The sequence below is a fragment of the Ursus maritimus genome, unplaced genomic scaffold (assembly GCF_017311325.1).
Source record: "Ursus maritimus isolate PB19 unplaced genomic scaffold, ASM1731132v1 scaffold_21, whole genome shotgun sequence".
Classification (NCBI taxonomy): domain Eukaryota; kingdom Metazoa; phylum Chordata; class Mammalia; order Carnivora; family Ursidae; genus Ursus; species Ursus maritimus.
Window position 1 is genome coordinate 23,868,726 of NW_024424564.1, and position 24,974 is coordinate 23,893,699.

Sequence of the window (24,974 nt, forward strand, 5' to 3'; positions counted from 1 at the left end):
TACTTGCAACTCAGCATATTTGTAGGTAACTGTCAAACATAGTAATCATTGAGCAGCTAAAGGAGGTAGACCTTTACCAAACGCTTATTTACTGAAAACCTCTAGCCTAATTTAACATCTTTAGTTTTGCTGTTCCTTACCGGAGAGGTTTTTCCCCCCACTGTGGCCGGAATGTTTTATTAGACCATTGGCTCATTTCTGTGGGAGGAATTCTTTGAAATAGATATTTGTAGCAAGTATAGCCAAATGCTAATTTTGCCATGGGCAAGGGCCCTTTGAGGGATAAACACACTTGGCTTCAGTTCTATTTTGTGGGACTTAGGAAACTTTTAAAGAGTTAATAAAGAATATATTGTAGCAGTGGACTCAAGAATATTTAAGTGATACTTTATATTTGTTATATTTACATAATTTGCAAGAAGCTCTTGAATATTTTTGTGGCGACTGTTTTGTTTTGTTTGGGATGGGGAGTGGACAAAATAGAAATGTTGACTGAGAGAGAATCATTTTCTTTGAGATGTTGAGAAAGTAATGGTATTCTAATGTAAGGCTTGCTCTAAGTCTCTTTTGCTCAGTTATTATCCTTCATTTGATAGCAAAGAACTTGTAAGATTAAAAGAAGGGTGGCAACTTATTCTAACTTCCTTCCCATCTAGAGTCCCCCTTTTTAGCCAAATGCATTGACTGGATCAAATTACTGTTTAATCAATTGTGTATAGACTTTTTTAAAAGTGTGTATTAATATCCTATTTCTTCAAAGTTTAGCTCAAACATTTGTCTTTGAAGTCTTATTTGGTCAGAACAGTTAGAGTTTGTAAGCTACTTGTCATTGAGGATAATTGTTAGGAAACAATAATAGCTATTAATATGTGAAAGCGTTGTACAAGCTACTTTAAAACATTGTTTTTAATCCTCTCAATAACGCAAGATCACCCTCACTCCACAAATAAAGGAACAAAGACACAGAGAAGTTAGGTAACTTGTTTATATTCATACAACCAAAATTTAGAATAGACCTGAATCAATTCATGGACTGTCTGTGTCAGAGCCTGTTTGTTTTTTATTATGCCATACTGCCTATAATCAACATGTACTACTGACCATGTTGTTAGCATAGTCGTAGAGAAGAAGCTATATACATGACTTTCATGATGATTGTGGGTTGTAGATCTTTATTCTTAGAGCCTATTTTTTTTTGCTTTAAATATTTTTGAGGCCATGCTATTTGTTTTATATAAATTTATAATTGCTGTATATTTCTTCTGAATTGACCTATTTTATTACTTTTAAATGTCCCTTTTCATCTGTAGTAAAGCTTCTGCCTTAGTCTTCTGTGTCCGATATTACCCAAACTGGCTTTCTTTTGGACTCAGGATCCTTTTATGCTCATAAAAATTATTGAGTACCTGCCTCAAACAGCTTTCATTTATGCACGTTATATCTATCAGTATTTACTGTATAGAAAAAAAATGAGAAAAAGTTTATTAATTCAGAGCTTAAGATAATAAAGCTTTTCCATTAGTAATAGTTTTAAAAATAATAAATGTAGTTTTTACCAAAAAGATATGGTGAGAAGAGGGTTATTGTTACACATATTTGCAAATCTCTTTAATGTCTAGCTTAACGCAAGACAGCTGGATTTCCGTATTTCCTTCTGCATTCAATTTGCTACAATATCACACCTCATGTAGCCTCTGGAAAACTCCACTATAAACTCTTGAGCAAATGAGAGTGAAAAAGGCAAATAACATCTTAGAATTATTATGAAATAGTTTTGACTCAATACAACCTTTAAAAGTGTCTGTAGGAGGTTGGTCGCTGGACCACACTTTGAGAATCACTAGTTTGGTGTGTACATATCTTTTTCTATTCTTTTACTTACAATATTTCTACATGTTCTATTTTTGGTATGTCTCCTTTATGTAATGTGAAAATGTGTTGCTTTTGTTATTGTTTTATCTAGGCTGCCTGACAAATTTTAGCTTTGTTTCCAGCCTTTGGTCTCTAATAACTAATTAAGTTTAATTAACAATTAAGTGCAATTATTAATATATTTGAGTTTAAATCTACTATGTTAATATTTGACTCTATTTGTTTTGCCTGTTCTGGTGTTTCTCTTTTCTTGCCTCTTTTTGGTTTAGTTGAGGTTTTAAATTATTTCATTTTTTTGTTACATATTATTTGACTATTCTTTTTGTTTACTATAGATACAGCATGCCTTCTTTACCAAATCTAAGTAGATTTGGTACATTTTCAAAGCAGTTCTAGGGTCTTAGGAAATTTAAACTTTATTTACTTGCTCCCAAATTAATGTGCTGTTATTGCCATGCATTTTAGTGTGTGTGTGTGTGTGTGTGTGTTTGCAAGTATTTCTCCTTTTTTGAGACAAAATTGATATATAACATTATATTTCTTTCAGGGTACAACATAATTTGAGTTTTGTGTATATACAGTACGAATGATCACCACAGTACATCTAGTTATCATCTGTCATTATACAGTTGACCCCCATTACCCAATTTGCCCTTCCACACCCGTTCTCTATGATAACCACCCATCTGCTCTCTGCATATATGAGTTGTGTTTTGGTTTGTTTGCTTAGTTTCTTAGATTCTGCATATGAGAGAGATCTTTGGCTTTTGTCTTTTTCTGACTTATTCCACTTACCATAATGCCCTTGAGATCTATCCATAGTCACAAATGGCAAGGTTTCATTCTTTTTTATGACTGAATAATATTCCATTGTACATCTAAATATCACAATTTTTTAATCCATTTACGCATTAATGGGCACTTAGTTTGTGTCCATATCTTTGCTATTGCAAATAATGCTGTAATGAATGAACATGAGGGTGCATATATCTTTTCATGTCAGTGGGGTTTTTTTCTTTGAATAAATATCCTGAAGTGGAAATAGTGGGTCATAAGGTAGTTCTATTTTTAATGTTTTGAAGAACCTCCATGTATTTTCCATAGTGGCTGCGCCAATTTACATTCCCACCAACAGTGTGAGAGGGTTCCCTTCTCTCCACAACCCTTCCAACACTTATTTCTTGTCTTTTTGATAATAGCTATTTTAACAGATATGAAATGATATTCCATTGTGATTTTGATTTGCATTTCCCTGATGACTACTGATGTTGAACATGCCTGTTGGCCATCTGTATGTCTTCTTTGGAAAAATGTCTGTTCAGATCTTCTGCCCATTTTTTAATCAGATTTGATTTTTGCTATTGAGTTGGAGTTCTTTATAATAATTTTGGATATTAGACCCTTATCAGACATGTGATTTGCAAATATTTTATCCCATTCAGCAGGTTGCCTTTTCATTTTGTTCATAGTTCCCTTTGCTGTGCAGAAGCTTTTAGTTTGATATGTTCCACTTGTTTATTTTGCTTTTGTTGCTTTTTCTTCTGGTGTTAGATTAAAAAAAAAATCATCCAAGACCTATGTCAAGGAGTTTATCACCTATGTTTTCTTCTATGAGTTTGATGATTTCAGGTCTTATGTTCAAGTCTTCAATCCATTTTGAGTTAATTTTTGTGTATGTTGTAAGACAGTGGTCAAGCTTCATTTTTTGCATGTAACTGTGTAGTTTCCCAACACCAATTATTGAAGAGACTGTTTTTTCCACATTTTATATTCTTGGCCCCTTTGTTGTAAACTAATAGACTATAAACTAACTGGTTTATTTCTGGGGTCTTTATTCTGTTCCCCTGATCTATGTGTCTGTTTTTATGCCACCACCATATTATTTTGATTACTATAGCTTTGGTGTATAGGTTGAAATCAGGGAGTGTGATACCTCCAATTTTGTTTTTTCTTGAAATCGCATTGAGTATTCAGGGTCTTTCGTGGTTCCATATAAACATTACAATTATTTATCCTATTTTTGTGAAAAATGCCTTTGGAATTTTGAGGGATTGCATTGGATCTGTGGATTGCTCTGGATATGGGGATTCTAATGATATTAATTTTTAAATCCATGAGTACAGAATGTCTTTCCATTTATTTTTCTTCATCAATTCTTTTCTTTTTTTTTTTTTTTAAAGATTTTATTTATTTATTCAACAGAGATAGAGACAGCCAGCGAGAGAGGGAACACAAGCAGGGGGAGTGGGAGAGGAAGAAGCAGGCTCATAGCGGAAGAGCCCGATGCGGGGCTGGATCCCATAACGCCGGGATCACGCCCTGAGCCGAAGGCAGACGCTTAACCGCTGTGCCACCCAGGCGCCCCTCATCAATTCTTTTCATTAGTGTTTTTCAGTTTTCAATATACAGATCTTTCACCTTCTTGATTAAATTTATTCTTAGGTAGTTTATTTTTTAATGCAATTATAAATGGGATTATTTTCTTAATTTCTTGCATAATTGCTCTGTCTTTTCAGATTGTTTTCTGCCATTTAAAAAAACCACTACTGTAATAATATTGTTTTGTAATTTACCCTATTCACTTCATGATAAATTGTTAACATTTTTACATGTTGTAATTTTTTAAAAATTGTAGTTGAATTGATCAAGTAAGAGATATTTGAGCAGAGATTCTGTCTATATTATTTTTCCATTTCCATGTGGACATAATACAGGGCTGAAACTAGTAGAATGAGTCTCTGATGAATTTTATATTACAAGTAAAGCCAGTTTTGAAAAAATATATTTTGATATTTTTAGTAGAAATGTGGCGACTATAAATGATTTATATGTGTTTATATGTAGGATACTCTATGCTTATTTCAAAAAATTACATAAGATTTTGTCATATACCAGTATTAAGAAAATAAAACTGTAATAACGTAGCTCACAGCTAAATAGAAATCTAAAAATCTCTGAGGAATAACAAATATAAAATGGTAAACAAAATGTCCTTTTATATATAGAAGGCATTTATATGAAAGAACAAAGTAATCAAAATAAGAAATCACTTGAAATGAATGTGGTAACTCTTCACCCAATCATGCTTCCTTTTCCTATATAAATAAGTATACTTAGGGTAAAGTTTAATTTAAAAAAGTTTGGGTAATTAATTAAGTAAAGTTTAACTAAACAGTAGAAAAAGTTAAATAATACCTGTCACTATTGCAGTATATATATAAAGAGATAAGCTCTAGGCATGTAATTTTTAATATTAAAGAAACAGCTAACGTTTTAGTGCTGCTTTTGAGATGATGACTTTAACTACTACTGAAGTCGAACACCAGTTTGAATTTTTAAAAAGTACCATGATTTATAAAGTAAGCAATTTTTGAAATATATTAACGTATATAAAATAATCTTATGATGAACAACAACAACAAAAATCATGCCTATGTGAATTACTGGTTGGGAACATTCCTTTTCAGTCAATTTTTCTACAAACAGTTTACTAAGATGAGACATATTTAAAAACTCAAAAGCATCGTTTAACAATAGAGCAAGAGTGTATATGAAACTGTTTTTGACTTCAAAATTTTAGACTGGCTTCCTCATGCTAAAGATGATAAAATTATCTCATTTACACTTCCATCTCCACCTTCCAATTTTGCCAGTTATAGTATTTTCTTTGTTGTTTAGTACATTAGTAAAAATGTGCTTTTGATTCATGTATTTTAGACAATATTAACTCCTCTTTAAGAATATAAAATAAATTAGAATATTTATACTTTTTCCAATCTTCTTTTCCCCTTACAATTTTTATTATTCACTTCAGGTTTTAGGACTCTATGTATATATCCTTTAGTGGCATTAGATCTGTATGACAATGGGTTAGTACCAGTTCTTTTTACAACTGTTCCTTTCATCTCCTGCTTGTCTGGATTTCCTAGTTCATTGCCTCTTTTTAAATCTTATTTTTCAAAGAAAGATGGATCCTATAATCCCTGAATTCTTTCATGTTTGAGAATATCTGTCAGTTGCCTTCATTCTTGAATGAGAAGAAAGGTGTGCATTCTATTTTTAGGTAACATTTTCACTTGGTACTTTGTGGCACTGCTTCACTGCATACATGATACTGTGTTTTGCTATTGCAAGTTAGAGGTTAACTTGATTTTCTATCCTCATGACTGATATCTGTGAAGATATCTGAATAACACTCCTTGTCCTTAATCGGTAATTTAACCAAGAAACATCTTATAGTCAATAAATCCACATAAATTTGTTTTGGAATGTAATGTCCCTTTCAAACTACACATTAAGTTATTCCTTGTTTCTTGGAAATTTTGGTTTTTATATATTTTGGAAAACTTTTTTTATCTTGGTTTTTATATATTTGAAAACTTTTTTTCTTGGTTCTATTTTTCAATTTTTCAATCATAGATGAACCATATTTTGGTTGTTTGTCCTTCATGTCTATTATTATTTAATTAATTTAATCTATGTCTTTTTAGTTTTGGCTTTCTTCATATTTTATTCTCAGTGTGATGATCTCTTTTTTGTGGGCAATTCAAACTTTAGCTCTCTGTTCTGTACAATGTTGTTTTAAAATTATTTATTAGTTCTGTCATGGTGTTACTTTGGTCCATTTGTTTACCTGCATCTGTTGTTTTAATATCTTTGAATTCTTGTTGCATTAAATTTCTTTAAATATCCTTCTATAGCCCAAAGCATTTTCAATATATTTTCTTCTTTCTCATATTTTCTTCCAAATAGAATCCTTACTGTATTAGTTATATGTTGTTGTGAAGCAAAGTACTCTAAAACAGCAATTTAAAACCACAAACACTTCCTTTTTCATATTTTCTGTGGATCAGGAATCTGGGAGTGGCTTAACTGGGTGGTTATGGCTCAGGATCTCTCAAGACATGACAAATCATGACAGCAGTCAGGCTGTCAACCAGGACTACTCTCATCTCAAGGCTCAATGAGGCTAAAAGATCTACTTCCAAGCTCATTCACTTGTTTGTTGGCAGACTCAGTTCCACACCTTTAAATGATTTCCTTTTTTTTTGTCATTAAGCTAATTTTTAGGATATATATATATATATACATCTATCCTAAATATATATATATATATGTACACATGTGTATATACATTTATATATACACATATATACACACACATATGTGTGTGTGTGTGTGTGTATATATATATATATATATATATGTTTTAATGCACATCCTCCCTCACTGTTATATATAGGCAGATGTTTTAGAGATCTTACCCAGTCTCCATTTATTATTTCACTGAATTTCCTTTAAAACTTTCATCTTAAAATCTAAGAGGTATGCCCTCTTATCTCTGTACAGAGTTCCCCTACTTTGGCTATATAACAAATCCTTTTGATGAATAACAGTATCAGGGTTTCCCAAGTTTTTCTTCAGGTCAGCAATCATTGATAGTGGTGGTAGTCAAGATTAAATAACACTTCTATTCAATACTTGCTGTGATTTTTTTTCCCAAATAGATTGTTTTTAAATACATATTATGCAAGAAGTGCATTCTCATTCAAATTTTTTAAAAAACAGAATTACATCATGTAAGCAATAAAACATTGTTTACCCCTTGTCTTTCTTATTTTGTAAGAGTAACCACTGTTCACAGTTGTTTATGGATCAATCAAGATCTTATTCTATGCAATACAATTATAGATGTGTAGATTTAGATTCAGACTTATTCAATAGCTAAAAGCCTATGTATGCAAATTAGGTTTTACACACAGTAATAGATGATGGACATCCCTCTATGGCACACGACTTCATATTGAAGATTATGTGTATTCATTTTATAGATACTCCATACTTTATTTAACTATTCCCTTACTGATAGACATTTAACTTATATACATTTCTTTGTTTTAAACAATACAGAAAGGAGTCTCTCTACATTTTACTTTATAGTTGTGTGTGTATTACCATGTAATGGATTCCTCTAAGTAGAAATGCTCTGTCAAGTATTCCTCAATATCTGAGGCTTGAAATCATGGTAATTCCACCAAATTGAAATCTCAAACATTGTTGAGTAGACTAATTATACCTTCTCTGTATATTGGCTGAAAATCATGGTGTCTTAATATTTGAAATTAGCTGATAGGCTTTATTTAATTCTTCCTGGCCTAACATGTCACATACTGATACTAGTTTTTACATAAGCAGACAGCCCTACTGTGGAAGTATGTGTGGCATGTTTGAGGAACAGCAATGAGGTTAACATGCTAGAATGAACGAAGAGAAGGGGACAGTAGTAGAGGATCAGTTCAAAGATAGGGTTTTGTGGGCCATTTTAAGGACTTTTGAAGACGTTCTCTCCATAATCATATATTTAAAACATAGTCTACACTCCTTGTCCCTACTTCTGCATCGTGGCTTCCATCCTGATTATTATTGCCTCTAATAAACGTCTTCAGCTACTTCATGACTGCCAAGACAGTGGCCTCTTCATACTCCTTGCCACACTGTTGGCCATATGTAATTTAGTGTAAATAAAAATACCCATGATAATTGTAAAGTGTATATTACTTTATTTTTATTTTTACTAACGAGCTGTCATCACGGAATTCTGTTTGCCTTTTCCTTTTGTTCTCTCCCAATTGTTCTGCTGCTTTATCTCCTATTTCCTTTCAGCTTCTTATGCCAAATCCTTTAGCTTTCCTCAGTGTGTGACCTGATGTTTCATTCTTGGTTCTCTTCTTGGGTGACCTTTGAGAAGTTTCACAAATGCATTCCCAACTTTAAATGAGTTAATAGAATATTCTATTTCTGAATAGCTCTGAAAAACTTAAGAGTAATGTGCACAGCTTTTAAAAATATTAAGCTTGTGGAAGTAGATTGCTTAAGATGTTTAAATATTTGATAAAGGACATTTTATTTTATGAAACTACAGATTTTTATTAGTATTTCCTTCCTCCTTGAATGCCTTTAAACTGCTTCAGTGGGTTAATTGATGTTCATTAGATATGATCATAAAGCATACTAAATTCCAAAGTATTTTCTATTTCAACAGACTTTAAATTACATTTTAGCTAATATATATTTATTATTATATGTAATATACTATTTCTAATACCTTGGAATTCATAATATATAGTATATAATATTTATAAGATAATTGACTCTGTTGTTTAAACTTAGTCAACTATCTTATAGGACAGAACAATTCACTCCTTGAATAGTATCAGATGACAATTTTTTCTAAGTTATACATGCTATTTTACATTACAGAAAAATACCAGTACATTAATCCTAGATAAGAACTTAAAAAATGTAAAAATACTGCCTAAATTTAAATTTAAGTCTCTCTCTTCTATGGGTCTTTCTATGCATTTTCCTGCTTTTCTTAGATAATGTATAATTTATCATTATAAGAAAATTAATTCTTTAGCATAAAAATGTATTCCTTTAATTTATCATTATAAGAAAATTAATTCTTTAGCATAAAAATGTATTCCTTTTTATACAAAATAATCATCCATAACATTAAGTCATTTTGACTCAAAGTATTAGAAACTGCAATTTTGAAATATAATTTTTCATCAAATGTGTCTGAAATATTTGTACATCAATTTTATTACATTATCTAAACTTTTAAGATGTGATACAGCATTAAGTTTTCTTGAAAATCTTGGTAATATTACTTGATTCTTCCTTTTATTTTTCCATTTTGATATAAGCAGACTGTCTACCCTTTCCTTCTGTAAATTACAGTGTATAATCAAAAGAGCAAACCTTGAGTTAATGCTTTAAGTTTCTTCAGGATAAATTTATTACATAAATTCCAGATATTACTTTTATACATAATTATGTTTCTTCCAAGATTATCTTTCAGTTTATTATAAAATAACTTCTTTTGGTTGAAAAGCTCATGTCTATTCCAGCATTTAATTGAATAAAATATTTTGGGGCTTGACGAGAAAATCACAATGAAGCTTGATTCTGCAAGGTTTAGCCACAATGACTCCCATATGTACAATATTCACTGAAGACATTCTGCTCACCAGTACCTACTTTAGACCTTAAACCATATTTCCAGTTTCTAGAACTGCCTATTTCATATAATAGAGTGGTACCTAGAGAGATCATATCTAGTCCAGTATTCAATCTAAATAACATTTTCTAGATTTTTAATATCTTCCATGAAATGTTTACAGACTTCCTCAGCATTTCTTTCCAATGCTAATTCCTGATGGCTCCCTTGAACAACCTTCTCAGTTTTCTCCTTATAAGTGCTGAGCTGTAGTCTAAGATTCCTCTGGTATTTTTTATTTAATACCATATTGGTTTTAACCATATCTGGGCAACTAGGAGGATACTTGTGACAATCTTGAAATACCTGAAGAACATGCTAATATTTCATTGTTGTTAATATGGTTGCACCTACTATACTTGGGAATCTAAGATGGCCATCTCAATGGTAGGAAAATAGCATTCCAATGTTATATATTCAATCTTAAGGAAGCAATCAAACTTCAAAGACCCTGAAACTGAGTTGAGAACTATTTTTTTAAGAAAACAAGTCCTTCTATTTCTCCCTTATTCTGTTGTTATTTGAAAATAAAACATTCAGTGCCCAATGTGTACTTTTTAGTACTTTATTCAATATTCAATTGATATATAACAATGTCATTCAAAAATATATCCTGTGGGTACAAGTTTAAAAAATAATACATTTTACACTTACAAATTTTTCACAGGAATATGGGCTAAATCTTCACTTGTAACTAGAAATATTGGGAAATATAAAGGTGCAATTATTTAGAAATCTCACCTTAGATTCTGAAAGAATGTATGATACAAGTGATCTTGGAAAATTTTTCTTCCAGGTGGTTTAGAATCTTTGAGAAATCTTCAGCAACTAATTATGGACCACAATCAGTTAATTAGTACAAAAGGTCTTTGTGATACTCCTACCATTATATACCTGGATTGCTCACATAATCATCTTACTAAAGTTGAAGGTATTGAAAACTGTGGATTGCTCCAAGTACTGAAGTTAGAGGGAAATTATCTAAGTGAGGTAATTTCTTTGAATTATTGGCTTCTGTGATTAATATAAGATTTTTCTTTTGATAGAAAAATCAACTGCATATTTTAAAAGCAACTTTGATTAATTTTTCTTTGTTTTTTGCTTACATCTGTGTGTGATTTCCAGCTTACTTAAAACTTACATACTTCTATTAAAAAAATGTTCAACAGAATATTTTGTAAAGAAGTCTAATTTAACATAAGTTTTTCAGAACACTAAAATAAATCATAACTTTTCAGTTATATTTCAGTGTATAAGTGAAGCCAATTTCATTACAGAAATTCGAATTAAAATGTACCATGAAGTAACTTTTATTAAAAAAAATTCTAATTTTAAAGTTAATTCTTAGAAATTTTATTCATACTAAAAATCGCATAACATTATACTTTGACTTATGATATGTAGTTTAACAGAATATACTTTTTTGTTAATTTTAGTAGATTTTATGTTTTTAAATTTTGTTGAATGACAAAAATATTTTACTTGATATAAGCTAATGACCCAAATTTAAATATAGCTTCCGTCCTTGGAAAATCATGTTCTACTAAGAGAATTGCACTTGGATGATAACAACATTTCAACTGTGGAAGCACTTTCTTCATATTGGTTGCCTTTACTACAAAACCTGACTATCTCTCAAAACAGGTAAAAACAAACTGCATAAGCACTAAATTCATTGAATGGTTGCTTAAAGTAAATGCTTGATCTTCATAACAAGTAGAAAGGTCGTTAGTTTTCACCAGGAGCTCAGTGAAAGTGTATAACAATAAATTAGTACATAAATTAGAAATATAACTTTATAGGATTTGAAAAAGTACTGGCATACCCTTGAATTTTAGTAGAATTTTAATTGTACTTATCCTACTTATTTTGTTTCTTCTCAAAGACATACTTGTAGAAATCTCCCAAAGCAGGTTTGTTTATATTTGTAAAGAATATAGTCCTTGGAAAATGCAGGAGGTAGTTAATTTAATTCAGAAGGATGTCTCATTCTCTCAAGTGGTACTTATTAAGTCCTGGAAGAATGATTTTTAATCTGTTCTCAACTTGCATGTCTTTTTGTAACTGTTAAGATTGATTTAAATTCGATTTCCCTAAGGATATAAAGTAACACTTAAAAAAATACCTTAACATTAAATCGAGATGGGTACCTGACACAGAAGATCCATTTGAAACCACCGAACATCTGGATCTTTGCAGAGAATAACTGTCTAAAACCAAAACAGGAGCAGAGTATGTGTATGTCTCCCTCTGCTTAATAATTCATTGGGACCTACTCACTCTAACATGATTAATTTGTTCATCAAAGGCACATGGGATAGAGAAAAGAAACCACCTTTAACAAGAAATTGCTTTTTGAGTTCTACAACTCTTGCAGAACAAGTGAACAAGTACAACCCAATTTTAATGCATACATATTTTTTCCTAAAAAAACCATAAAATTTTCTCACATTCTCTCCATGATAGTGCTCATCCTTTGAGCATGTATGTCCCAAATGATTTAACTTCCACCTATTAAACTATTCCACTATTTGACAAAGCAAAAACAATCTGTGTTCAAAAATTCCCTCCAGTTATTTCAATCAGATCTAATAGATGAAATTTGGTTTTAAAAGGGCATTTATTGTAGAGCCAGCTCTGTCAGATAACACCATTTAAATAATTTGGGCCATCCTTAAACTCATTGGATCTTTTCACAATATTTTCCAGGTAAGAAAGGCAATTTCAATAGACATGCTCAGCTATGCTTTGGACATATGCAGTAAATCACTCAGTAATTGACATACCTCATACATTTTATAGAAGTGGATCTCAAGCCACATTAATGAGCAAAATAATATTAAAAGAGATTAGAAAATATTCAAATCAATACCATTTTTTTGAGAAATAATGCCTTTAATTTCTTTGGACAATTTAAACTATCAAATCTACTTTTAACAGTTAAAATTAATACTAGCTAATAGACTTTTGCCCTATCAGTCTGATATGACTATTTCCCATATCAATCTGATATGACTAGGAATTATATAAACTAGATCACTAGACATTTGTTAGAATTAATAATAATAATTGGGGCACTTAGGGGTGCCTGGGTGGCTCAGTCGTTAAGCGTCTGCCTTCTGCTCAGGGCGTGATTCCGGCATTGTGGGATCGAGCCCCTCATCAGGCTCCTCTGCTGGGAGCCTGCTTCTTTCTCTCCCACTCCCCCTGCTTGTGTTCCCTCTCTCACTGGCTGTCTCTCTCTCTCTCTCTCAAATAAATAAATAAAATCTTTAAAAAATAATAATAATAATTGGGGTACTTAATCCAAATAATCCTTATTTATAAGTTTGTTTGCTTGACCTTATAATTTTGGATATTGATGTGGTGTTTGCTATTTTGGGGGACATAGAACTGAGTAATATATGTCCTTTAGCATAAAAAAACTCTTAAGGGGTGCTTGGATGGTGCATTTGGTTAGGCATCCGACTCTTGGTTTCAGCGCAGGTTGTGATCTCAGGGTCTTGACATCAAGGCCCACATGGAGCTCCATGCTCACATGAGTCTGCTTGAGACTCTCGCTCCCTCTGTCCATTCCCCCCTGCTCTCTCGCGTGCTCTCTCTCAAACAAATAAATAAATTGTTAAAAAAATTATTAAAAAAACTCAAGAACGTGGGGCGCCTGGGTGGCTCAGTCATTAAGCATTTGCCTTTGGCTCAGGGCGTGATCCCAAAGTCCTGGGATTGAGCCCCACATCAGGCTCCTCCGCTGGGAGCCTACTTCTTCCTCTCCCACTCCCCCTGCCTGTGTTCCCTCTCTTGCTGGCTGTCTCTCTGTCTGTCAAATAGATAAATAAAATCTTAAAAAAACCAAAACCAAAAACAAAAAAACTGAAGAACGAAAGAACTTAATTTTTTGAATGTAACTATATAAAAATGTAGTCAATTTATTGTATAATATATGCAGTTTTGAATTTTTTAATAATACTGTCACATATTTGAATATATTTTTTATGATCTCTCACAGTTCTTTGCACATTTAACTTTCTCTCGTTTCTGAAAGGACAAAGGGAAAAGGCCCAAGGACATCAGGGAAATGAGATTGATAGAAATGGACATAGAGAGTAGTAAAATCATTTCTTGAAATCATTGTGTAAATATGATCTTCAACCTTAAGGTTTTTCACAATAAGCTAATACCATTAAATGTAGGAATTACCCATCTTACATTAAGCTTTTACATGTGCATTGACTTTTTCAGAACTATATCAGGTTTGATATAAAAACTATATCAGGCTTGATAAAAAAACTCAGGATCAGCAAATCTGAGTTTGAATTCTGAATCTACAAATTACCTGTCAGTTGACCTTGAACAACTCTCTTTTTGTACCAGAGCCTGGGTTTTTTTTACATGTAAAAGGGGTAGTAATACCTACCTTACCTATTTAATGGGATTCCGATGTTGATCCAAAAGGAAAATATGTGTCAATACATTTTGCAAACGTCAGATGAGTTTTATAAATGTGATATTTGGATTTGTGATTGGTATGTCTTTTAAATTGTATATATTTTTCTTTTAATTTCTGATAAATATTTTCACCACAAGGAAGAAATTATGTGTCCATATGCTTCCCCCCCAACAAATGAAATACAATAAAGAATGATACTTAGTACATATTGTTTGAAATACATGTTTCATCTTGACTTCTGTTTTAGATTTTCATTAGGACATATGACTGTTTTAAGTTTGACTCGGCGGAGTCCTAACTGGAAGACTCTCAGCTTTATGTCTTTCTACTTCCAGTGAGATTCTAAGTAGGAGCAGAAAATGGAAACTATTACCCATTGGCTGCTTATTGTACAAATCTTTTGCTTTTTGTCGTCTTTGAAATTTATATCTTTTTTATGCCCAGGGCTAATGTGACAAGGTCAAATGGTATTAGGTTTTCACTAATGTCCTTTGTCTTTCTGGTTTGAATTTTCTTGGAAAAAATATACACAGATTGTCAGTAAAAGGAAAAGTTTAAAAAGGTTTAAAAAAAGAATTCTACTATTAGGTTTCTACCATCCTAATGAATAGTCATAAAGGTAAATGAATAGCCAGTTTTCTGATCAAAATTTTAAAAAAAAGAAAAAGAATATTCTAAAAGCATGATTATCTGAAAAGACAAAATTTTAATATAAAATATTTTGTCAAGCCAAATATTTCTTTACTTGCATTGATTTTTGAAAAGAGAATTTTATTTTTAATTCTGTGACTTCATTGGTTATTTTACTGGTTGTCTTCATATAACCTATATGTTACTATACTTTGCCATATCAAAGTTACTGGTTAAAAACATGAAATCGTCTGAAAAAAAGGGGAAAACTCATTATCTGTTTCTCTTTCAAAACCCTTTTAGTAGAAGGACAAAGATTTAATATTAGAAATTAATTGAAGCTACAAAACAAGTAGGAATTTTCTTGTTGATAAATGTATTAGAATTATATTGATCTAAAACATGCCTGAGTAGGAAAATCATAAAACTAGGACTTAATTCCTTCTTTCCTTCTCAGTGCATATGTGACATTTCAGTAAATTTTACTCTTTAGTAGTATATATTACAAATAATGAAGTGTATATATAAATGTAATGGCCAATATTTTATCATTTTTCTTTTATTACCTTGGATTTTTTTCCTCCCAGAAATTGTATTTAAGAAGTGGTGTTGTGTAGGTTTGATTATAAATAGTAATATTATATTTAGGTTTAGCTACAGTCAGAGAGAACTTTTTCCAGCCTCATTATTGGTCTGTTTTTCATCGGTAGTATTTTCTGTCTCTCTGCTAATTCAGAACAGGATAGTACAAGAAAGGAGTCAAGGTTAGTACAAGGGTTAGTTTTGTGCCAGACCCCATGAGGCTTCCAAGTCACAGTATTATTCTATAAGCTTTTGACCTTAGAATAATAGATTTTTTTTTTTCATGACAGGGAGATGGTAGAAATAAAGATGTAAAAATGTCTTCCAGGACAACTGGAAGGACAGTATAAAAAACAAGAAAGCAAAAGAAGTGGAAATTAATGCATACTTTTTTTCCCCTTTGGTACCAGGAATATTCTGTAGTTGAGGCATATTTTGAACTGTATGGAGTTCCAATATTTATGGGGAGGGTTGGTTCAGGAGACTTGTATTTGTAATGAGATTATATTTGAAGCAAAGGAATTTTTCTGTTGTTTAAAGATTTAGAAGGGCTGGCTTAATTTTTATTTCCAAATAGCTATGGTAATGTGATATTATATTACAGAATAAGTGTAGACTTGTCTTAGTTGGAAATGCAAATAAAATTAAATTAATTTTCCCTTCATGGCTTTTGTTTCCAATGATGTGAATATTTTCAATATCACTTATATCCCTTGCTTGAATTTGGGTTCTTAATGACAATTATATCTCAGAAAATGATAGAAACTTTTAAAAGTAGGAGGAGAATTCATTATTACTAGAATTTAAATATACATGAACTAATATTATTTTAAAATATTAGCATATTTCTGCCAAACTTAAGTTTATTCTATCTATATAAAATATTTTCTATTTAATATTCCTTGGAAGCATATTTCTAACTTAGAAATAACCTTAGTGTAACTTTGGATAGTTGCAGTACTTATAATACTTTCAATCTGGTAAGCAAAAAAAATTTTTTTAATTAAAAACAAAACTAGTAACTCTAAGCTGTTATGCTGTCAAAAAGTGAAAAATTTTTTTTTCTATTTTTACCTCTTAATGGTTTAAGTTATGTGTTTGAACCAGGAAAAATTATATAGATAATATAAATTCTCTATAAATTAGACCTTTTACAAAAACAATAACAATAAAAAGATCTTTTTCTTTAAATAGCCAGTACACATTAAACTCCATGATATTTGTCATAGAAATTGACAGTCCATGGTAATGTCCCTTTAGAAATGAATATAAATCTTCCATTCTAGAATAAATACTTGGAATTTTATAATTACTGTATTTTAATTAGTACTGTTAATGTTATAAGTGCATTTTACTGTACAAATATATATGTATATAATTATATACAATTGCATATCATTACATAATTGTGTTATATAAATATGTTATTATATAGTTACATTAATAAGGACATCCTTATTTAACATTTTTACGAATTTTATTTCTTTGTTTTCAGCTTGACAAAAATCATACCGTTTTTTCATTTTGTTTCTTTGGAAAAACTAGATGTCAGCAACAATTGTCTTTCTGGTAAGTTTAGAACAATATATAATTTTTAAAAAATATGTAATGAGCTTTTGAGTTTCTTTTCCAAATGTAGTAAGGGGTTGTTTTGGATAGATGTGCTAATGGTATTTACAAATAACATATCTATACAATAAGGCGTAGAGGAGGAAAAGTTTCTCCTGTATTCTCTTAAGATCTTAGCCTCAGTGTAACAATTAAGCTGATACAAGACAGATTTAGAAGCAAAGAATACGACTTGTCATTGTTTTGGTTTTTTTTGCAAGTTTGTTTGTATATATTTCTCTTGCCCTCTACTTCCTATTCTTTTGATGAGAATGTCTCTTTCCTTCTAATACAGGGAGGATATCTTTCCTATAGGCATTTCATCTCTTGCTTGTAAGAAAATAAAGGAAGGTCACAATGTCCTTCTTACATCTGTTTTTTAAATGCCTTGAACTCAAAATAGTCAATATGCTAGAATGGTATATTAGGGTGGCAACTTCTGAATTCCTTCAAAGGCATGATGAAATCATCCGATTAAATTTCCTTCCACTTTTAAAATCATATTATTGGGGCGCCTGGGTGGCTCAGTCAGTTAAGCATCTGCCTTTGGCTCAGGTCATGATCCCAGGGTCCTGCCTGCTTCTCCCTCTCCCTCTGCTGCTCCCCCTGCTTGTGCTCTCTCTCTCCCTCTCTCTCTCTCTCTCTGTCAAATAAATAAATAAAATCTTAAAAAAAAAATCATTTTGTATCTTTCTGGTAGACCTGGGCAAATATCACAATTACATTTTTATTTGAAATTCATGTATCTTTTACATATGAAATAAATAGCCTAATGAAGATGAGTCAATTCATTTGTCTAACTTGTTAACTTCTAACATGTATAAACACCCATTAAAAGTTTATTAAATTAAAGAATGATCAACTGATTTAACTGGCCAGTCCTTCCCTAAATTTACCCATCCCAGTTCTCAGTCAGTCCCCTCATGGAGACAACCGTAGTTCTAAATTTGTCACCATAGGTTAACTTGACTCTTTTGTATTTTTATATTAATTTGATCAAACAGTATGTTCTCTTGCCTCTGGCTTTCTTTACTTAGCATTCATGTGACATTCCACTGTTATCAGTTGTCTTTCTTTCTTTCTTTCTTTCTTTCTTTCTTTCTTTCTTTCGTTCTTTCTTTTTTCTTTCATTGTATGAATATATCACACTTTGTCCATTTTCCTGTTGATCAGTATTTTAATTATTTCTGGTTTGGAGCTGCTGTGATTCTTATGGAATTTCCTGGGGGAAATTCTTATATAAATTTTTCTGTGGACATATGTTTTCATTTCTGTGGGATAAATGTGTAGGAGTGTAATTGCTGGATAATAGAGTAGGTATATGTTTATAAGAAACTGAAAAAAAAATTGCCAAAATAGTTATAACATTTTACACCAGCAATGTCTGGAGTTTCAATTGCTGCATTCTAGAGAATGTTTAATATTTCATTTGTGTTATCTCTTTATGGTTTTAGTTTACATTTCTCTGATGAATAATGGTATTAAGCCTTTTTACATTCTTATTTATTGATGATTTTTATATATTCTTTTGTGTCTATTCAAATGTCTTACCTTTTTTATTGGTTATTTGCCCTTTTCTTATTGATATGGATAAGTTTTTTTATATATTCAGACATAATTCTTTGTTAGATATATGTTTTGTAGTATGTTCTCCTGGTCTCTTCTATAACCACAAATTTTTATTAATGGTGTTTTCAGATTAGTGGAAGTTTTAAATTTTGATGAAATTTAATTTATTTTTTTTTAGTAGTTATTGTTCTCTGTGTCCTTTGTAATATTTTTCTACCTCCAGTTTGAGAAGATTATTTTATAAACTTTCTTGCTTTCTTATAAAAATTTTGTACTTTTAGTTTTTACCTGTAAGTCTGTCTATGATCCATGTCAAATTATTTTATGAATGGTATGATGTAGAGGATGAGTTTAGTTTTAATGTGGATATCTCTTGTTCTAGCAACATTTGTCGAACAAGCTTTTTTCATTATTGAATTACTTTGGTGTTTGTCAAAATATTTGATTTACCTTTGACTTACTTTGGGATGAGTTTCTATTGAACTGTTTTTCTATTAACTGATCTAATGATAGATCAGACTTTCCTATTTCTTTATATGTTTAGTAATTCTTTTATGAGATACTTTATTTAATTAAAAATTCTAGAAAAGGAACACATGGATCAAGATTCTAAAGGTTCAAAAAGGAATTCAAGGAAAAGTCTCCTTAGCCTTTCTTCCCCAGCAGCAGCCAAAGTTACTAGCTGGTTGGTGCTCCCTAGAGGTATTCAGTGCATGTACAAGCAGATGAATAGCGAGTCCTCTTGGATCTTGGCTTCTACTACACCCCCATCTCCTTCCTATCATTCCACGGCAGTCGCCTTGGCTTCCTGGTATTCTTCACAGATCGTGCTGCTGGGTCCCAAAGGCTTTTTTTCTCAAGGCCTTTGGTTTTCTCTCTGGACAAAATTAGCTTCCACAAGGCAACAGTCCACTCAGGTGATATTTTTGAAAATGAACAACTTTTAATATATTAGAAAGCAAAAACAGCCATATTACCAGGACAGCTTTATCTCTGTTAGCAGATCATTGGGAAAACTTTGAAATAAGTAAAACAATAAGTCTTTCAAGTGGATCTGTACAATTTATACACATAGCACAGTTCCAGAGAGTACAGATAGATAGTCCAAGTACCATAGTAAAGGAGACAGAGGACTTTTAGTTCAAAGGTTCTCTGGTTGCAAGAATGTGTGGTAATTCCTATATAATGGTATATACAGTCTTAATTAGAACTAGAAATTTTCTTCCAAATTTTGATCCTATAGATTCATCTTTCTAAGTATTCTACTTGGTCCTAAAATGTTACCCTTTGCTTTTGGAGTTAAACAGGCATTTACACGATAAACATATATCTTGCAAAGGATTTTCTTTCAATTTATTTAAACAAACAAACAAAAAAACCCAATTCATCCAAGCTCTGAGCTTGTTTTATTTTTCGTTTTTGTTTTAGATTCCACATATGAGAAAGGTCATATGGCTTTGTCTTTTTCTGACTTATTCCACTAGCATAATGCCCTTGAGATCCATCCATGTTGTCACAAGTGGCAAGGTTTCATTCTTTTTTTATGGCTGAATAATAGTCCATTGTACATCTAAATACCACAATTATTTTATCCATTCATGCATCAATGGGCAATTAGGTTACAATAGTGAATATTGTAAATAATGCTGTAATGAATGAACATGGGGGTTGCATATATCTTTTTAAGCCAGTGGAGTTTTTTTTCTTTAAATAAATAACCTGAAGTGGAATTGCTAGATCATAAGGTAGTTCTATTTTTAATTTTTTGAGGAACCTCCATACTATTTTCCATAGATGGCTGCACCAATTTACATTCCCACCAACAGTGTGAGAGGGTTCCCTTCTCTCCACAACCTTGCCAACACTTATTTCTTGACTTTTTGATAATAGCTATTTTAGCAGATGTGAAATGATATCCTGTTGTGATTTTGATTTGCATTTCCCTGATGACTAATGATGTTGAACATCTTTTCATGTGTCTGTCGGCCATCTGTATGTCTTCTTTGGAAAAATGTCTGTTCAGATCTTCTGCCCATTTTTAAATCAGATTAGATTTTTGCTATTGAGTTGTATGAGTTCTTTATAAATTTTGGATATTAGACCCTTATCAGACATGTGATTTGCAAATATTTTATCCCATTCAGCAGGTTGCCTTTTCATTTTGTTCATAGTTCCCTTTGCTGTGCAGAAGCTTTTAGTTTGGTATGTTCCACTTGTTTATTTTGCTTTTGTTGCTTTTTCTTTTGGTGTTAGATTTTAAAAAAATCATCCAATACCCATGTCAAGGAGTTTATCCCCTATGTTTTCTTCTATGAGTTTTATGATTTTAGGTCTAATGTTCAAGTCTTCAATCCATTTTGAGTTAATTTTTGTGTACGTTGTAAGACAGTGGTCAAGCTTCATTTTCTGTATGTGATTGGGCAGTTTTCCCAACATCAATTATTGAAGGGACTATTCTTTCCCCATTGTATATTCTTGGCTCCTTTGTCATAAATTAATTAAACATACATGTGTAGGTTTATTTCTGGGGTCTCTATTCCATTGATCTCTATGTCTGTTTTTATGCCAGTACCATACTGTTTTAGTTACTATGGCTTTGTAATATAGTTTGAAATCAAGGAGCATGATGCCTCCAACTTTATTCTTTCTCAGGATTGCTTTGAGTATTCAGTCTTTTGTGGTTTTATATAAATTTTAGGATTGTTTGTTCTATTTCTGTGAAAAATGCCATTTGGATTTTGGTAGGGATTGTACTGATTATTGCTTTGGGTGGTATGGACATTTTAACAGTATTAATTCTTCCAATCTAGCACATATCTTTCCATTTATTTGTCTTCCTCAATTCTTTTCATTAATATCTTGTAGTTTTCAATATATTGGTTAAATTGTTCTGAGGTATTTTATTTTTTGATGCAATTATAAATAGATTGTTTTCTTAATTTCTTTTTTCTGATGGCTCATTAGTGTAAAGAAACCCAACAAATTTTTGTGTGTATCCTACCACTTTAGTGAATTTGTTTATTAGTTCTAATAGTTTTTTGATTGAGTCTTTAGGAATTCTATATATCATGTCATCTCCAAATAGCTACCATTTTACTTCTTCCTTTCCAATTTGGTGCCTTTTATTTTACTTTCTTGCATAATTGCTCTAGCTAGGACTTCCAAAACTATGTTGAATAAGGTTGTGAGAGTGGGCATGGTTGTTTTATTCCTGATCTTAGAGGAAAAGCTTTACCTTTTCACCATTAAGGATGATGTTTAAGACTGATGTTTCCTTCTTGATTTTCTGTCTATTCTATTCATTGATGTATAGGGTACATCAGTTATCAATAAGATAATCTATTCATTGATGTAAGTGGAATATTAAAGTTCCCTGTGATTATTGTGTTGCTGTCTATTTCTCCCTTTAGGACTGTTAATATTTGCTTTAAATATTTAGGTGCTCCTGCATTGGGTACATAAATATTTATTATGTTATATGTTATTATGTTATATCCTCATGTTGGTTTGACCCCTTTTATCATTTTGTAACACTCTTCTTTGTTTCTTATTACATCTTTGTTTTAAGTGTGTTTTGTCTGAAGTAAAATCTGTTTTGTTTGATATATCTAGTAATTTTTTTTAAAAGATTTTATTTATTTATTTGACAGAGAAGCAGCGAGAGAGGGAACACAAGCAGGGGGAGTGGGAGAGGGAGAGGGAGAAGCAGGCTTCCCGCTGAGCAGTGAGCCCAATGTGGAGCTTGATCCCAGGACCCTGGGATCATGACCCAAGCCGAAGGCAGATGCTTAACGACTGAGCCACCCAGGCGCCCTGTATCTAGTAATTTTAAAAAAGATTTTATTTATTTATTTTAGAGAGAGAGAGAGAGCCCAAGCAGGGGGTAGGGTCAGAGGGAAAGGGAGAAGCTGAACAGGGAGCCCGACTGAACAGGGAGCCTGACTGAACAGGGAGCCCAATGCAGGGCTCCATCTCAGGACCCTGAGATCATGACCTTGGCCAAAGGCAGATGCTTAATTGACTGAGCCACCCAGGTACCCTGGTACGTCTAATAATTTTTAACTATATATGGAACATTGTATATAATACAGTTTAGTGAGTCTGGAAATTGTCTTCCTTTCAAAGGCAGTTATGTTCAGTTCTGGCAGGTAGTTAAAGCATTTATGGGTATTTTTTTTTTCTGTCTTCTTTAATTTCATTCTCTCTTAGGACAAGCCATTTTAGCTTTCAACTCTTAGTGCATGTCCCTACCCCAGGGCATTGTGTTCACTCCTACTGCACAGTCTTTCTTGGTTGTAGCTCAATCTGTGAGAGACTCAATTAGGTATCATTTTGGCTGGGCTCAGACGCCAGTGTCTTTTGCTGCTACATGAACTTAGTGTCAATGAATCATTCAGCTTTCAGCCTTACAGCGGGTGATCTCTGCTAGGTTTTTCGATCTTTCCCTGTGTGTGTGACACCTCACACTTGTCCATGGACCTATGGTGAATCTTTACATAGACTTCTCCCCCCAATTCCCTCCTCACAACATATATACACACACAGCTTCTTCTCAGTGCTTTTCATCATAAACTCCAGCTTGTTCTAATCTTTGCCTCCTCACTCAGCAAAAGAGCTTCTTTATGTCTCTACTGCCCAGAAGTGGTAAACTGCTTTCAGACAGAAAACCACTGTGATTGTAGGCTCACCAGGTATGTTTCCCATCTCTCAGAGTCAGGTTTAAAAACAGGTGCTTCCTATGTATTGTCTAGTGTTATGGTACTTTTCTGTGGGAGAACAATTCAATATTAATTACTCTGTAATGTACCCTAGATTGACTTACTATTCTTAATTTTGAAAGTAAAATATGTCCATGTAACTCTGTTTAGGTGTGTGTTCCATTTTACCACTTATCTTATTACTTTAGATTTTACTTCTTCAGATTTTATGCTAATAATCTGGCACAAACTGTTCTAAGCCCTTTACATACATTACCTCATTTAATCCTCACCCAGTAAGATAGGTATGAGCCTGAATCACAAAGCAATTGTATGGTTTGCATAAGTTCACAAAGCTCTAAATGGGAGGATTATAATTCTAACAGCAGAATCTGTGTTCTTAACGTAGTCTCTTTTTAAAAGCACACTGTATTCTGCAAAATAAATAATTTTTATTGCCTTAATACCTAACCAATAAATAAATGGTCATTGATTTATGATTCCTTTTCTTTCTCTGTTATTACCTTCTATAACGATTTTTATTGTTTATTTTTTATAGATCTTACAAGTGCCATTAGGTGGTTTGATGCATGCTATTCTCTCCATGAATTATCTCTCACTGGAAACCCACTTCTTCAAGAAATAAACTGGAGGTAATAAACATTGTTGCATTCTATTATATACTTAATTATGGTTGCAGAAAACACAATTTGATAAAAATTGTTCTGTGCATATTAATTGCTTGGGAAAAGTTAATAAAAATAATTTAAAAGTTATTCAAAACAAGAAATTTTTACAATATTAGTTTTAAAAATATGGTGGGGGAATGGGATAGACTGGTGAGGGGTAGTAAGGAGGGCACGTATTGCATGGTGCACTGGGTGTTATATGCAACTAATGAATCATCAAACTTTACATCAGAAACCAGGGATGTACTGTATGGTGACTAACATAATATAATAAAAAAACATTAAAATAAAAAAAAAATATCTTCAACCTAAAATAATGTTTTGCACATGTATGAACTGATGCAAATTTTAAATGACTATTTTGATCCATACTATTGATTCTGTGACAATTTTAATATAATGTTAACTTAGGGCTTGTGTTTATAGAAAACATATTTATTGGGAATTACTTTTTACAAGTTATCTAAATCACATAGCTTTCTACTTAAAATTATTTTTTTTCCACCAGTAACTTTATTTTCTTGAAAGAGATATTTGGTGTCTGTTAAAGTATGACTTACAGGCCTATGTGAATCTATGCCTCTCTTTGAAATATTGCAGTCCCTAGATGTAATAGAAGAAAAATATTTTGTAATTTTTTAGAATGAATTTTCTTTAAAAAAAAAAATGTTTCTAATCAGAAATTCTCATACTGTACTAACACCGTTTCCCTCAAAATTGACCAGCATCTTTTTTCATGATGAGCCTTTTTGAGATAATTTTCATACAGCAAAGTTCTTCTGTTTTATTTATGAGTGTGAATATGGTATAAAAACCAC

The 24,974-nt window shown here is 31.9% G+C and overlaps 1 protein-coding gene across 1 annotated transcript in view; it reads left to right on the top strand.

Annotated features, from left to right (window-relative positions):
* LRRIQ1 (leucine rich repeats and IQ motif containing 1) overlaps window positions 1–24,974 on the top strand; it is a 171,682-nt gene that overhangs the window by 33,248 nt on the left and 113,460 nt on the right. Inside the window, exons 10-13 of the mRNA XM_008687657.2 lie at window positions 10,731–10,924; window positions 11,451–11,578; window positions 17,089–17,162; window positions 24,027–24,120. Coding sequence (XP_008685879.1) covers window positions 10,731–10,924; window positions 11,451–11,578; window positions 17,089–17,162; window positions 24,027–24,120 — 490 coding nt within the window. The remainder of the gene's footprint in view (window positions 1–10,730; window positions 10,925–11,450; window positions 11,579–17,088; window positions 17,163–24,026; window positions 24,121–24,974) is intronic.